The sequence below is a fragment of the Lagopus muta genome, chromosome 7, assembly GCF_023343835.1.
Source record: "Lagopus muta isolate bLagMut1 chromosome 7, bLagMut1 primary, whole genome shotgun sequence".
Classification (NCBI taxonomy): Eukaryota; Metazoa; Chordata; class Aves; order Galliformes; family Phasianidae; genus Lagopus; species Lagopus muta.
This window is the reverse complement of record NC_064439.1, coordinates 21785452-21802307: the sequence shown is the minus strand read 5'-3', so window position 1 is coordinate 21802307 and position 16856 is coordinate 21785452. Positions and strand designations below refer to the sequence as shown.

At 37.9% G+C, this 16856-nt stretch overlaps 1 protein-coding gene across 7 annotated transcripts in view; it reads right to left on the bottom strand.

Annotated features, from left to right (window-relative positions):
• CDK14 (cyclin dependent kinase 14) overlaps nucleotides 1–16856 on the bottom strand; it is a 307407-nt gene that overhangs the window by 232011 nt on the left and 58540 nt on the right. For all 7 annotated transcript variants that reach the window (XM_048950388.1, XM_048950391.1, XM_048950389.1 and 4 more), the window contains one exon: nucleotides 4655–4900. In XM_048950388.1, coding sequence (XP_048806345.1) covers nucleotides 4655–4900 — 246 coding nt within the window. The remainder of the gene's footprint in view (nucleotides 1–4654; nucleotides 4901–16856) is intronic.

The following is a 16856-nucleotide window of genomic DNA, read 5'->3' as shown; positions in this document are numbered from 1 at the left end:
CTTAAAAACAATGCAGACTAAATGTAGTAAGGCACTGCTTATTCAACTAATTTTTGTCTGATTTCTTTTTTTTCCATTTATGTAAATACACTTTTATGCATTTACATGTATTAAAAAATAGTATTTCACTGCATTTAGTTTTTCTCCTACTGAAAGTGCACATAACTTAGCATGACATTTGAATTCACTGCCGTGAATCCTAAGTCATCCAAAGAACAAACCAATGCATAGCATCAGCATGGAGCTAAATCTTGACTGGACTGGTTAGCTTATAAAACCTGCACTATTCTATGTACATACTGTGCAAAGCACTATTGTAGTATATAAAATATGAATACGGAATACAATGAAACTTTACCTTGGAGAACAATAAACGTGGCCGTGTATGCCCAAAGAGCAAACATCTCAAATATAACTTTCAGGGAATTAGTTCAATCAACTTCCAAAGCAAGAGTTATTTTGGGCATAGGCACGTATGTTTGGTTTTAAATTGTGTCTGTTTTTCTTTTGCCTAGCTTATTTCATGGTTTTACTCTTTCACCTAATAGCAAGCAGAGAAAAACAAGTTTATTCTCGTGGTAGGCAGAGTTAACATAATGATTTTAGAAGAGATACACATTTTCCATATGCACACACACACACACAAATATATACATTATATATATATATATATATACACATTATATATATATATATACACATTATATATATATATATACACATAATATATATATATACACATATTATATATATATACACATTATATATATATATATATATACACACACACACACACACACACACTCTTGTGGCTAGGCAGATCTCTGCTCTGATCCACATCACCTTCAACCCTCAGTAGCTGACAGATGACCCACAGGTAAGCTAACATCTACTTTATAACCAGCAAGGTGAAGAACGACCATTATTCTGATGTATTAAAAAAGCATGTTTGTTCTGTTATAGTGTTCATTCCATAATTACATTTCATTTCAATCAGTATAAACATTTGGGATATCACACTCATAAATGTTGTGGGTTTTTCCTATATTTAAAAGAAGGGCAGGGGAATACAATGCAATGTCACTGTTTTGCATAAAAGAGAATGTAAATGTCAGGTGGAAGGACTTTTTTTTTGTTGTTCTTATAAGACAAACTGATTTTTACATTTAACATGCTAGCTTCTTGCTGTGCTAATTATACTGCTACCATGCTAATGAACAACACAGAATTTCCATGGGGTTGGAGGTGTGACATTAAGTGTAGAAAATTCCTTTGTGTTAAAGAGCAAATGGTTTATTTTCCAAGTGACAATCCGTGGGCAAGAACACTGAGTTTCAGCTTTCACAAACTTCTGCTTCATCTTTCTCATCATAGCATTTAGAAGGTACAGAAAATGTACAAGAGATCACATTCCATCTATGTATTAAATAATACATCCATGTATTATTTGTTGATTTTCACCAAGCGTCAAGGCTGATAAATGCCAGAGAGTTGCATTAGAAAAAAAGGTTTATATTGAGAAATGTTAGTTTTGAGACCAATTAGGAACTTGCATCTGACTAGTAAGAGGCACAGATTGATAGAGAGCTTGCAAGCCTCAACCTTTTGTAAGACATCGATTCTCCACCTGATGGCTACAGAGGACTTAAATGATGAAAGCAAAGAAACTAAAAGGAAGCCTTTTTCTAATACAGAGCCTCTAGGAATCAAGTACAGCAAATGAAAACTGGTAGTAGTATACTTGTATCAGAGTACCTTAAAAAATAGTTTATATGAAACAGTCAAAATTGCATCACAAATACACAGCTGTAGCCAGTGCAACTCAAGAGGCATAGCATGCTCAAGATTATTTACAGAAATCGGATTGTCAGTTCAGAATGGCATCATTCACACAGCAGAAGAATTTCCTGAGAAGCAACTTACTGAATTATAAGGGAGAATATGAAGCAGCTCTCTAACACGAAAGAAAATGTAATAATTTGAAAAGTATCAAGGGAATCTACTACACAGCATCAGGACTAGGGAAGGAAAAAAAAAATAAAGCCTTGGTCAATTCAACTGTAGTTCAAAACAAGAGAATGACAAATCCCTGCAACTAACTATACAGGCATCTGTTCAATGAAATGTGCAACAGAACATCTTGTGCTTGAGGCAATGCAGCCAGCTCTGGGGAAGGGAATGGCTTGATCACATCCTTGCCTTGGATGTTAGAATTTCAGGTCTGCTGGTCAAGGACCGAGCGTGAACTACCATCAATAGAGTGGTAACACCGCCTTTTGCTGTGAGCTTCTATTCTTTCTTCACTGACTGAAATACCCACATTATTCCACAAACTATTCCCTGCCAAGTACACTTCTGAGCACCTTGTTTGAGGAAGAGTTAAAAAATGACTAACAGAGCATGTGAGCAGAAGGAGGGAGTTCCCTGAAAAGAGCTATAAAAATCACAGAGAATTACAGGAAGTTAAGAAATCAGAATTGTTCTTCAGGAAATTCCTATGCATCCACTTTAAAACATGAGACATCCCCAATAAATGTTTGTGACTCAGCCCACAAGAAGATCAGCAAGCAGTGTGTATGGTGGGGGTTTACAGAACAACACAGCAGTAGAGAAAACATTAATGTTATGTATGTGAGAAACTATGGGGATCACAGGACAGTGTGTGGGCACAGGAGAGCACCAGCCCTTTGGAAAAGAAGAACAAGATGCTAATAACACATTTCCAAAATAAGTTCCAAACTCTGGAAGCAAAGTAAATGAAAGGATTTTTATTTGAATAGAAACCAAGTGTGCAAAACATTAACAGAAATTAGTAACAAATTCTATGAAGAACAAGACAGAACAGCAGAGATGTGGAATAAGTTAAGACCACAACAAAATGTGAGGACCTTTCAGAAAAAATCATGGACATTGATAGGCGAGCTGCCAACCAATAGTCACGCATCATTCACAAGTAAGCAACGTGCAAACTGTAAGTGTAGAGGTTCTTCACCTTCCAAAAAGTTTTATTTCAATAGACATTAGCAAGAAATGAACAGCTGCAGTCTGACCAACAGACAGGATGCTGAATATGCACGGCTTGTAGTGCTTATGCAAAACAATTATCCCCAAAACAATCCAAGAAAAATAAAAGCTCCATCCTTTCTTACTGACTATAGCAGTTTTATGGTAAGAACTCCTTGTTATGAGCTGATGTGGGACATGCAGCAGCTGTATAACACCATATAATACGGAAAAATCACGTTTCTTTTCGCTACAGATGGTTACATTTTAAAAGGTAACCTTTTCTCCAAAGGACAGTCCCCTAGAGGCATGACATCTTATCCATTAAATTCCCACAGGTTAAGAGAAGCTCATCTGCTGAAAATGAATCTCTGTCACTTCTCCTTACAAGTCTGACAGAATTCAGTCAAACTTCTGTACAGAGGACAGGAGATATCCAGAAGATAGAGCAAAATTAAAGAAAGAAAGAAAGAAGAAAAATCAACCTTTAAAATTACTTTGTGCCAACTAATATTTGCAGCGTTACACACATTCTGCTGAGATCTGCAGTCTTCATCTCAAAGGTCACGTTATTATGAATTCTTTTTCTTGCAAAAGCATAACAGAGATAGTTTTTCAATAATTTTGAAGGTCTTTGGGGGAAAATATGTCTGGGTATTATTCATGGAAGATGTGACATTTTATTTATCTGGTTTCTTTCAAAGTACTTGAGAGAAAAACAACAGTGATGATGTATGGCCAACCCCTTCTCAGTTGTTTTCTCTCACGCACACAGTTTCTGACAGGTAAATAAATGCTAGTTTTACTATTTAATTTTAAAAAGAGAATTTTAAAATGTAAACAAAATCTGTCAAATCTGACTGGTTTCTCAAATTACTCTGAAACTAAAATCTAAAAGTCAAAATGCAATACATGTGGTTTCCTACACATTGTGGGAAAAAATTTGTCCACACCAGTAAGTAATCTACAAAATTTGCAACGTAAACATCAAGGCAGCTGTAATGCCAAACCAGGATCAGGAGAAAAATGCTCAAAAATTCCTTAACATACATAGATACACATATCACAGATATAGAATCACAGAGTATCCAGAGTTGGAAGGAACCCACAGGGATCACCGAGTCTAATTCATGGCTCCATACAGCACCACCCAAAATTAAACCCTGTGACTAAGAGCACTGCCAAAACTCTCCTTGAGCTCTGGCACTTGGGGCTGTGACACCAAAGAGCCTGTTATGTGCCCAGTCAGCCTCTGCTGAAGACTGTTTCCCTGACCCAGCTGCCATGAGTCCTCAGCCTCCTCTGCTCTGGGCAGAGCAAACCAGCCGCTCCCTATACACCTTGCTCTCTAGACCCTTCTCTACCTTCATAGCAGGCCCTTCTTTGGATGCTAATAGCTTTATGTCTTTCTCATTGTGTTGTCAAAACTACACACAGTGATTGAGGTGAGAAGAATCTCACAACATGTTATCTTTCAATATATATATATTTACATTTTGGTACATATATTTTAAATGAAACATTAGAAATTTGCATTGCAAGCATTTTAATAGCAACATTAGCTTCTGCTTTGTTTCTAAGTTTCTTCTTAAAGAAAAAAACATTTATTCAGTATTATTAACACCACCAGACACCAGTATCGCAAACTTACAGAGCTAGGGCTGGAATGCCGTCGGACTTTGGGCGATTCCTTCCCTGCAGATGAACTTTTGAAGTTAATGCAAGCGTTGTTCTCTGAATGAACCCTCTTCACTTGATTAGTTGGTTTCTCAAAGGGATCGAAGCTACTCTGCGTCCTCTGGACTCTGACTTTCTTATCCTCAGGAATTGTATCCAGAGGTTTGATCACTGAATCCATTCCCTGGCAGTTCCGTGTAGACATCTTTGTGACACATATCTGAAAGGAAAAAAGCAGCATTCATTGATTTGAACAGGCTGAGTCTGTATCGATCCATGTATCAGCATCGAAAAAGGCCCAGCATTCATAGGCATTCACTTTCTATTGAAATATTGAAATCACATATCTTTTTACATTATATCATTTATATATATATCATTTTACATAGGGAATATAAACTGACAGTAATAACAATAGATACACGTTTGTATGGTGTTCTAAAAGTTCCTGAAAAAGATAAAGCAGAAGAGAAACATACATAACACTCATACATCTGTGTGCTTTCTCATACAGGCTCTTCTTAGCAGCAATACCATTTCAGTTTTTTCTTCAATCCAGCTGCTGATATCTGCGAGCAGTATTGATTTCCATTTGTTTAAAATTGGATGTGCCTAAGCTTGAATAAATGACGGCAGTTTGGGTGTGTACCTTGGTACTGGCCTGCCTGAGATCCAATTCCAGTATATTACTGTATTTTCAAATAATGCTTATACAGTGTTATTATTATTATCACCATATGCCTTAGAAAATGAAATCAATAAATCAGTTCTAGGCACTGGGATGTGCAACTGCAGCTTAGCGGTGCACTAAAGCACAGAACTCCCATTCTTCCTTACCGGGAAGCACGATGCTTCCCAGCCCCACAGATGACAGCTTGCTTCCTGAGCCACCCAGGCAGGTTACAGCTCGAGCAAGAGAACTCACTGAGCAGAACAGCCAGCTTAAGACACTCCAGTTGAGTAGTTTTATGCATCTTATGCAGTTGTTTTTTTTTTTTTTTGCATTCCACTGTCCACTCATCTATCCCATTGGATTGTTCTTTGCAATTTCCCTTGAGGAATTTGGTGCCTTGAAACTCAGCTCATTACAGTTGATCACAGAAATACTAGGTGGCTATTCCTTGTGTTTGAGGTTTCGTGATTTAGGTGATTCACTGTAAAAGCAGATCACAAATTTCTTTTGTACTTTTTGTACTTTTGTACAATTAAAGTTTGCTTCTTGTGCAGTGTCACCTAGCCAGGCTGCCATCCACAGCTGAGCCCCAGTTCAAGACACTATGGGCATTACAAGCCACCTTCAGCAGGGTACACATTTCTTCTTATTAACGTGGATTCTCCAAGACTAAAACTTAACCAACTTTTAACTGAGAAAATGAACAGCCTCTCTTCATTCCAAACGATAATACTCTCCCAAGTCAAAATTAAAGCAATTATGTAATTTTGGTCTATTACTTCAGAGAAAAAAGATAAAGAGCTGCTGCACAAAGCATTTTTAATTAGTCTTCTTGTAAAACTAATTGTTTTCTTTTGTCCCCTAAAACAATGACCATGTACAGGCACACACACATACTTCCCACTGTCCTCTCTAGATTTGCCTCCCTGCCATGCTTGCTTCCAAAAAAGGGGTTTCGAGATTATTGTTTTTCTTAGCCTCTGAAAGCCTATGAACTAGACAACGGGGACAAGGGATGGGGAGAGAAAGTTAAAAGCTGATTGTCTTCAAATCACCAAAGGGCACCTGCGAACAGTTAAAATGTTTGGAATCCATAGCTACAAGAGTGCTGTATCTCAATACTTTATCCACTGCAGTCTCCACTTCTCACTCTAATGTGGTTTAAGTAGGCATTGCATTAAAATAAATAAACAAACAAACAATAATAATAATAATAATAATAAAAACAAGCACACCTGTTACTATTGATCATCTCTGCATAGGAAACAATAATAGTTTATAATTAGATACTGAAGGGGAATGCTTGCACCTTAAGGTCATTCCATTGAGTCAGGAGTGGGACAAAAGTCCCTGCAATCACCCATTAAGAGCCAGCCTCAGACCTGCAATGGGACGGAGCAAGCCATACACCAGCCAGTCTTCTACACAGAACTCAGGCAATCCACAGGCTCAGGGTTGCCGGTGTCACCAGGGCAGGAGACAAGACTGCAGAGAGGTGAGCAAGCAGAGATGCTCGCCACCACCATGAAAACCCTGCTGTCACAAACCTGACTTCCTCTGCTCCAGCCAACTGTGAACTTACTTTACTTATCATGTGACTTATCAGAGGGAATTATCATGCAAATAAGGAATAGTGTATTGAGCAAACATGATGCTTAATATGTTTTAGAAGCCTTCTTGTGCACATAAGTGATCTTAGATTTCATTGGGATGTCCATAGCACTCTTTGGAACAGCACAGGTCTGAACTCTTCTGCTACACTAATTCAACCTTTTAGGTATCATTTTTCCTTGCACTGTGTTACAAAAGTGATTCCTATAAATTTCAGCCACTCAAATGCATATATACAAAATACATACATATTTTATTGATTTGAAAAGATGATTTTCTTAAATCATCATACAAATAAATAATACGGTATTTTAACACTGAGCATTTCCTTCCCCTTCAGGAGCTTCTACCACGATTCAGTACTTTTCCCCACCACAAGTTACAGTCAAAGCCTAACTTTCACATGTCAAAACATATTCCAGAAATGACTTGGCTTTTAGAACATGTGCAGTGCAAGTCATAGCTCTCTCTTTCAGAACAGGTAGTTCTGCCAGCAGATCTCATAAGGTTGGGGAACATTTCTCTGTTCTCAGTTTATGCTTTCTCTCTTCTTTATAGGAAACAGGACACAGAAAACCAACCAACTTAATGCATCCGGTAGTAAAGGCCCAAGAAAGTCACCAGTTGATTCACTTTTGAGAACTTTGTAAGCAGAAGGGAGCTGTGCCTGCTTCCCATCGCCAGCGTTCCTGCCTGGCAGAAGGCACAATGAAGGCACTTTCCAAAAGCACGTTGAAAAGCAGATGTAAACAAGAGCAGCTACAGAGAGGCAGGAACAAGGGCAGACTTAGTGCCAATGTATAAAACACACTTGCCTGCCAGGAAAACAAGTAAAGCAAAGCAAAGGTGGTATGAGGTATGGAAGGTATTCACACAAGCAAACTCTACATGTAAGACATAAGTACTTCAAATCTCTGAATCTTCCTTTGCTCTCCTCCATAGAGAATGGAGTAGTCCTACAGAAACTTTTTTGTGTTTTTGTTTTTTTCATTTTGAAGATACTGTTTGGGAAAAGCACTTAGAAATTGTCCAGGGACTCAGCATCTTTATGGGAAATCTGAAAATAGCAATGTATACTTGTTTCTAACAGTGAGCGTCCTTGAGCCTGGCCTTGGAAAAAAGATTCCTGTCATCCTAGGTGTAATCTGACAGAAGCACTTCCCTGTGAACATTCTGCCTGTTACATGCAATCTCTAACATTAAATACACAGTTGTATTTCTATACGTTGTCTCACTCCCCACTGCCAGCCTCAACATCAATATTCCAAAGAGTCTCCAAAACCACGAGGGATGTCTCATTAATTCTGCACGCCCTGATAGCTGAAGGATATCCCCTTGTTAAACATATCCCTAATTATTTAGTCTGTCTCAACTAAAAAGCTAAGACAAAATGTGAGATGATGAGACAAAAGTCATTTGCCTCTTAAAACCTACAGCACAAAGTCTCACCTGGCAGCTGCCTGAAGAGCTCTTCTCTACTTTTGAAAAATAAAAATAAAGGATGATTTATCTATCTAATCATAGCAGTCATGGCAATTCTAATATTAACTCAAGCTATTATAGCTTCTGGCAATGTAACAGAAAATAAAATTTAGTGCACTCTGGTACAAGAGGTTATTTTAGTGCTTCTCGTGTTTTTATTTATTTAAAGTAAGAACACACCCAGAACATTAAAACATCATACACATTGCAACTCCTAATTTCAGAACCACAAAAAAAGCATGCCAGATTACACTTTCTTATCAGAAAACAGCATATAGCAGACAACAAAACAGCCTGGCCAGCCTTTTTTTTCCTGTCGTCCCATTCAGTCTCAAGTTGGTTTGAGAAGATCCCAGGGCCACTCTAGGATAAACATGCTTAATCACCACTACATCAGGAAGAATCACTGGACTACTGTTTCCTCTGTGCCCCACTCCAGCATCACAGTGTTTATCATACCTCAAGGCATAATAGCTGCAAACAACTCTTTTTCTTTTTCCCCCAATAAAAATTAAAGCTGAAGAGCCTGAACTTTCAAGTTGCTGCATCAGAGAACTCCATAATACGCTCCATTGAATAAAAGCAATCATTTCTAAATAAAGACGTCTCATTGACGGCAAAATTCAGAGCTCCCAAGCAAACTTTATTCTTAGAATTAAAGACTGCCAGATTAATTCATTTACAGTTTCAAATTATATAGCATTTAAAGAGTGAGAGTAATCAGTTAAAACATGTAAGTAATTTACAGTCCTTACGGGTCATGAATTTTAAAACAGTCATGAATGTCCCCTGAATTAATTCCCTGCTGGGGTACTTAGAAAAAGAAAGGCTGTCGCATATCACTGGACTTTATTCAGGTAAATAAAGGCATTCTCAGTAATGAAGAACAATCCTTTCTTAAGCTTTGGCATGACAGAACCAACATCCCAACACAATGATGGAAAAATAAATAAATGTGTCTGTATGGTGTAAAGACTGCTCTAAAGCTCATTGTGTCTTCTAGGAGGATGCATTGTGCTCATTTGTTGGGTTTTTTTTCCTATCTAGTACTCTGCAAATTTTTGCTTTGGTCATCCACTGTGTAGTACTTATGCAAAATGTCAAAAAAATAAATAAGTCAACATTCAAGTTTTGATGCCATTCTTTTATATTAGGCATTGCTACTGAGTACATCCTGGGAAAAAAAGGTGGTCAGTGGGGTAAATACAAGAGGAAAGATCCAAAATTCTCACTAAAAATAGTAAGCAGAACATCTGAATTCCTCTATTTGGACTGTTTTCAACAGAAGTAGTACGATAAGACCCTATACAGGGAAAACAATGATCTAGCACCCATGATGGAGAAATACAAAGGAAAAAAACAAACCAAAACTGAATGACTGGAAGCAAGGAAGTCACTTAACTTCTCTGCAGTTTCATTTTTCTGTTTGTAATAACAATCCTGCCCCTGTCACAAGGAGAAACCAGGAGAACCAGGAGCACTAATTAATTTTGCAAAGCACTTGGGCTTTTGTAAGTGAAATGTTATGAAGATATAGATTATAATTTGTAAAGCCAAAGCCCTCTGGAAGGTAGCACAACAATCTCATTACTGCTGAGAACAAGATTTAGCACTTGAATTTAGTTGATGGATATAAGAAGGAAAAAAAATCATAGTCAAGTGGCTACAAACAACAACTGAACTGAGGGCATACAGCCAACATTAATTTTACTGAAAAATCCTACCTACATTTTCATTATCTTCTATAAGCATGTTCTTTTACATCGTGACTTGGTACCGTGGCAATTGAGAAATACACAAGTAATTTGCAGATTCTTGCAGCACTGGAATTTGACATTTGCTACTTACAAAACATCATTTGGGAATGTTCTGGAGTACTGTAAGTGGTTTTGCTCAAAATTAAAAAGGAACTGACAATGTTGGAGGCTCATTCTCTTTGGAGGGAGCTATAATTGTCACAACAGGCCTGTCACACACAGGTGGCTATGCTCTATACCCACTCCAAGAAGGCTTGCAGCTGCCCCTGCAACAACCTCAGGTAGAAACACCAGAACAAACAGACCAAGAAATGAATTTAATAGGAAGGAAAACTGGGGTCATGCTATTCAGGAAGATCAACAAAGAATGAGTGTTAAGGGAACAAAAATTTCTGAAAGGAGAAGTAGAGCATGTAATGCTACAAGACATCATCTGTGATTTCATAATGGCACAACCAGCACAGTCAGGCCCAAACTTAAGAGACGTCCTTCAGCGCTCACCTTTCCCTGTAATTCTATGCACCAAGCCTCTGGCTTGAACATTTGATGGCATAGCTACAAAGAACAGTGAGAAAACTCAAGACAGAAAAATAAAGGGAAAAAATGAAGCAGAAGAAAGAGAGCAATGGAAGGAGGGAGGGGATGAGGGAAGAAAGGAAGAAGGGATGTGAGGAAAAAAATGGTAGTAAGACATGGCCTGTTCTGATGGTCTGCCATTTCTGTCTGGTGACCTCGGGGCTAACAGGCCCTGCTATGTCCCAGAACTGTCATGCATATCCTCAGGTATTATGTATTTAACTTCATGTGGATACAGCAATCGCTAACTATGTTAGCTATGAACTAGCAGCTACAGCTGAAGGGAGAGCCCTGAGACTCAAAGTGGCATCCAGTGATATCACAGGATCCATGCTGCACCTAGCACAAACTTGCTCATAAATCTGTGAGACAGCCCATCTCAGAGACTTATTCCAAAAATGGCCTTTTTATTTTTGAACTCAAAGCTCATGTTAAACCAACTGTCTTTGTCATATGGAAGAACGCAAATATAAAAAGGTCACTGGAGTGCCAGATGGAAGAATTTTTGAACTGAAAGCTCTGACATTAATTCTCTGTTTGTCTGAAACACAGAACTCAATGAGCAGATTAAATGTCTGTGCTGAATTGCCAAGTGTGAAACAAGTCACTCTCATACAAAGGCCAACTGATCAGACCTGAACTAAGAGTCCCATAATCACACCAATCTGAGAAAAAGTTTAAACACCTGAATCAAGGAAAAAAAAGTATCATACTGGAAGTTACAGTGGGCAGTGCTTACACAACTTCCCAGCCAAACTTGCACTGCAGCATGTACTTATTCTGCTAAATTAGTACCTAAAAATTAGCATGATTAGTGAATTGAGCATAATCCTAGGGGTGAGAAATCACTGCACGTGATTATATGCCCCTTGAACAAGGCAAGGTGGAGCTGAGCATTTCTACAATTAATGTTTTTTGTTCTGTTCACAGCACAGCTTAGCTTCAGAAAAGCGAGTTTTCAGTCCATTAAATTTAATGTTCACAGAGGAAAAAAAAAGTCTGATTTTGAAGAGAGCCCAGACTAGACCTTAGGTGTTGAAAAGCCTACATATGTCCTTGCAGCAAATCCTGTTCCACAACAGCAGCAGTCAGGAGTCACCTAAGGACAGGGTCTCAACTGAAGGTCACCCAGAAGTCCTGACAGCCTGTGACATACATTAAAAGAGACAGAAACTCAATGGAGCAGATACAATGGGGAGCGTCTCTCTATTTCTGTACTTATGCCCTACAACAGCTCCAGTAAATACGTTCTTTCTTTTACCTGCCTGATGCTCGAGTTTTATGCAAATTAAATATCACATTTCTGAGGCTCTTCCTGCAGTTAGCACTGGGCTGCTGCTCCCATTGCCCCAGTTCAGGATTTGCTGCACCCAGAATCAGAAGGGCTGGTCCTCCAGGGGCCAAACAGGAGGGCAGAGGTAGCAGCATGGCAGATGGCCGCCAGCAAGTGGCATTCACCAGCAGCACCAGCAATACTGGGGAAAAACAGCCTGAACACATACAGGCTCCCATGAAATCGTGGCAGGTGGTCTTTATATTATTTTGCTTAGTTACTCAGTTGTATCTGTTGTCTACCCCCCTCTGTTACCATATGAACAGCATTTAAAAATAAAGATTAAAAAAAATATATCTTCAATCCTTTTCCCATACCAACCTCCTGCTCCTACAGATGGCTCCATGTGCCACTGTGAGTTTATGCAGTTTTCTTCTCATAAGTGCATTATTAATAGTTTTTTTTGGTTGGTTGGTTTTTTAAATTAACATTATATTGTCTGAGTTCACAGGTATATATTTTTATTTTATCCTCCAACACTCCCCCCAGTCATAAAGTAATCAAGGGCATATCCATAAATGCAGAAAGTCTTCCCACTACCAGTCTGAAGTGTGAGAAATCTTGAGAGACTTGACAGCAAAATGCCTATTCTTGCTAAATTCTGAGGCTGTGTCAATAGGGTTTCTAAGAAAATAAATGGTAAACAACTCTATGACTTCAAAACAAGTTTTACTTAGCTCCCTTAGGCTCCTTTGCCTATGCTTGCAAGCCACTTGGTTATTTTTCAGGTATCATCAAGTAATTTCATTTGAAAATAAAAGGACTATTTGTTCTCCTACAAGCAGAGACTACAACAAAAATACCACTGTTGGTCAGATCTGGTCGTGCAACTGAGGATATAATACTTAAAAGTCAACAAGAGTATTAAAATGCAACTATATTTGTTTATATGGTGAGTCTGAAGTCAGATGAAAGCAATGAAATATGATAAATCAAGTTTTTATCTCATAATTTAAATGAGCCAGAACATTTGCTTCAGACTGAAAACCAGTCAAAGATTGTTTTAAGAATGCAAGACTGAAGGGTACTTTTCTTATAAAAAGAAAAGAGGAAAGGGATAAGTTATACAATTTTCTTTCTAAAATAAATGCCTTTGGAGATGGAAAGATTTTACAGCCATTCACCTTCATTACACCAAAGCACATGCTCTGTAGTCCACTGCAAATCATTAGGAATCTCACATACTACCAAAAGACCCTTATGAAGTACCTAGCAAAAAATAATCCGAGACTAGAGCAGTAAATTAGTTGGGTTCCTTTTTGCTCCATTCAAGCCAATTCCTTTATAAAAATATGTGCCTATATATATACAAATAACCTTTTTTTTTTTCTTCTTCCCTTTCTTTCCTGCTCTTGCAAAGCTCCTTCTTACTAACTTTACCAAGAGCTAGGTGACAGTTCTTCATTTCAAGTTGCTAGTGCATTTCAAAGTTTCATTCTAGAACAAAGAAAGAAATCTCCTACTCTTAGGTGCTTCACCCCTGAGGTCAACAACCTTACAGCTTAAGAAATGTAGCTTCCCAGGCAAAGCAATGTCACAAGGAAAGACAATCTCTCACAGTAACGCCAGATCTGGTCCCTTACATATTATCTTCCAAGCCACTGAATTTGACAAGGTATCCTCTATCATATCAGTATAAAGATATAGCAAGAAAAAAAAAGCTAAATCTTTGTCATTATTCTGTCACCTGAATACTCTTCAAAGATATGAAATAACCCATATTCCAATCCCATCTCCCAGAAATCTTAGAAACAGCCATCCATGATCTTTCTGCTGATATTTCCTTTTATGAAAATCTGATAGTTCAGATGAGGATGACAAGTCCAGATTCACTCACTATTAAATTAAGAGAGTTCTCACCTGTGTTTGGATCCAATACATCTATTTTTTTGCTGTTGTTGCTTTCCAGATAAAAGATCTGGATACAAAATTCTTCCAAACTAGAATGAAAAGTCTTAAAGGAATTTTCCAGCAACTACTGTAAATTTATCAGACTTGCAGTAGCACAATACCTTGCAAAGCAAATAGTGCAAGAAAGCATAGTGAAACTTGCTTCTCTGTACATAATGTGCTATGCTGGAAAAAAATGGCACAATTCCTGCAAGTGTCCTACATCTCATAATTCAGGATTTTGTCTGGGGCTCTAATGAAAATTGTAACAGCCAAATTTATTCAGCATATCGAGAACACTCAAGGATATCTTCTTTTGCAAAGATGTATAAAGCTTAAATGGAGAGGTTTCAAAATGACAGTGAGAAGAGTTCATTATAAGGACAATGGTAATGTTATGAGAATTCTCTGAACAGCAAAGAGATAATGCTCAATTTTCAAAAAACTAGGTATCTCAACAGAAAAGTAAAAATCACTGCTGTTTCTTTGATGAGTTCAAGGGAAAACGTGTGCTGCAGTAGACTTATGAGTGTGCTCAAATCAATTCCAGAGAGAAAGCCCTAACAGAACAATCGAGTCTGCTGCAGTCAGTGGCAATTTGTGCCACCAAAGCTGGGAGTTCATCTCAAATGACTTGCAACAAACAACAAAATCCAAGCAGTAAATTGGTTCAAAAACTCATGTCTAGCATCCAAGAATACCAGTAAGAAGTCCTCTGTCTTTACAGTGCAGTATCTCACATGAAAACACAAAACTGAGACTGACTGTAGTTATTTTGTGAGTATTTTCTTACATGGCTCCCTAACAACAGTAAAAACCCATTTTGTAATGATACCCTATTTGGTATCTGGACTACTTGGCCAGAAACAGTTAATTCCTTGCCCACCTGCAAGTTACAAGTGGCAGTTTCCCCATTTCCCCAGGTGAGACAAAACACTTTCCAAAACAACTCTTCTTTATGACATAACAATATTTGTACCCAATACTTTATTATCAGAAGATATTTGTTCGTAGAGAAGAACACTACTTAGGTAGAAGTCCAGAAAAACATTTCACACACATTCTCTACAGTTTTGAATACTTTTTCTTTGCACTTCTACAAAGATTTATTGACTGAAAGAGGATATATTCAAGTGTACTGAGCCTGTAGGACCAGACCACAACAGAGAGAAATTAAATGAAGCCACGCCTTCACAATGCGCAAACTGGCATTATGCTCTTATTTCGAGTGGCTTTATTCCCTCACTGCTCTGTTTGCAACATCTGGTATTTTTCTCTCCAGGTAAGTCATATACAATTTAATATTAATAAGCATCCTACACAGCAAAACTGAAATTTAAATAACATGAATCCAATACAATTTCCTGTATAAATGATATAAACTGGGTCAAATTCTTGCTGACATTCTCTCTGTTACTAGTTGAGATTACTCTACATTTATATAAAGTCTAGCTGAAGTTTATCACAAATCTTTTTAAATCAGAAACTACAATGGATCCCATAGTCATTAAGACAGCAAGTTCTACTGTAGCAGTAACTTAGAAAAATTGTAATAATAAATACTGAAAAGTTTTGTAAAACAAAGCAAAAATCCCACCAACAACTTTAATGCCATTTCTGACCAGTGTGCATTCATAGGCCAGTTCAGAATTCATAGAGGAAATTCATGTAAGACCCGTCTACCTAAAAATATGACACAAAAAGGAATACAACCTCAATACTTATGTCAAATAGAGGGAAAAGTTCAAAAGTTATTTTTATATGCTCTGCTTATGCTGTTGATTCAAAAAATCTGACAAAAACAGGTAACTCTCTGAATGCAACAAGCAACACAATGATAAATTGCTATTTGACCATTTGCTCTTTTCTAAATTGCTAAAGCCAAATAGGCTTCTAGTAGGGCATGGAGTGGAAGATATCAGTGAAACACATGCCACACTCAAACAAGATGCATATAATCATTACTTGTGGAAATAGATAATAAACTTACATCAAAAGCAAAAAGTAGTCACAGAAAGGTATTGACCCAGAAAATATAGAACAATAAAGAAGTACAAAGAAGCTCTTCATTACAGATGGAACTGCTGCTAGGAGAAGACCTGACTTGAATGTTGATGGTGAGATTTTTTTTTTACTTAAAAATAGTCCTTTTTCCTTAAATAAGCAACTTCCTGTTTGTGTACCTTCCTGACAAGGTTTCAAATGGAAGATATACGAGAGATGCTGAAAGCCACTCTTGAACTACCTGAGGGAACTAAAACTCCGATAGCATTATATTTAACCTGAGATTCTTGATTCAAGATCTAAAGTATACAGATTCTATACAAATAGAAGAAAGTAATTTAAAAAATACTTTTTTCTTTAGAAAAAGGCTTTTAGAGAACTGGTATCACACAGTGTCCTTCCCCGTTGTTTCAGGTCACATTTGCCAGGATACTCACCATTTCAACATGCTTTGTAAGATATAATTATCAATCTATTGCTACCTGAAACATCCCAGGACCCCAATGGGAAATAAACCCAAAGCTGCCTGGATCTGCAAAACAATTGATGCTCCTGTGGGCTTTAAGGTCACACCCTAGCACTCATATTTATAGTCAGCAAATTTTCAAGTACAAGATCCTCACCTGACCCCGGCTGAGCATTGCCACAAGCTCTTTCCCCCTGCAAATTCCTGCTGACCACACAGGTCAGGCCAGGCCAGCACACTGAAAACAGCGTGAGGCGAAATGCTCAGTGGTAGCTGGCACTGTACATGGATTTTCCTTAAGAACAAAATTGTCTCTTACCTACAACAGCTGGATGCCACCGGAGCTTTGTGACTCATACTTTTGGTCCCCAGGCCAACCATGAG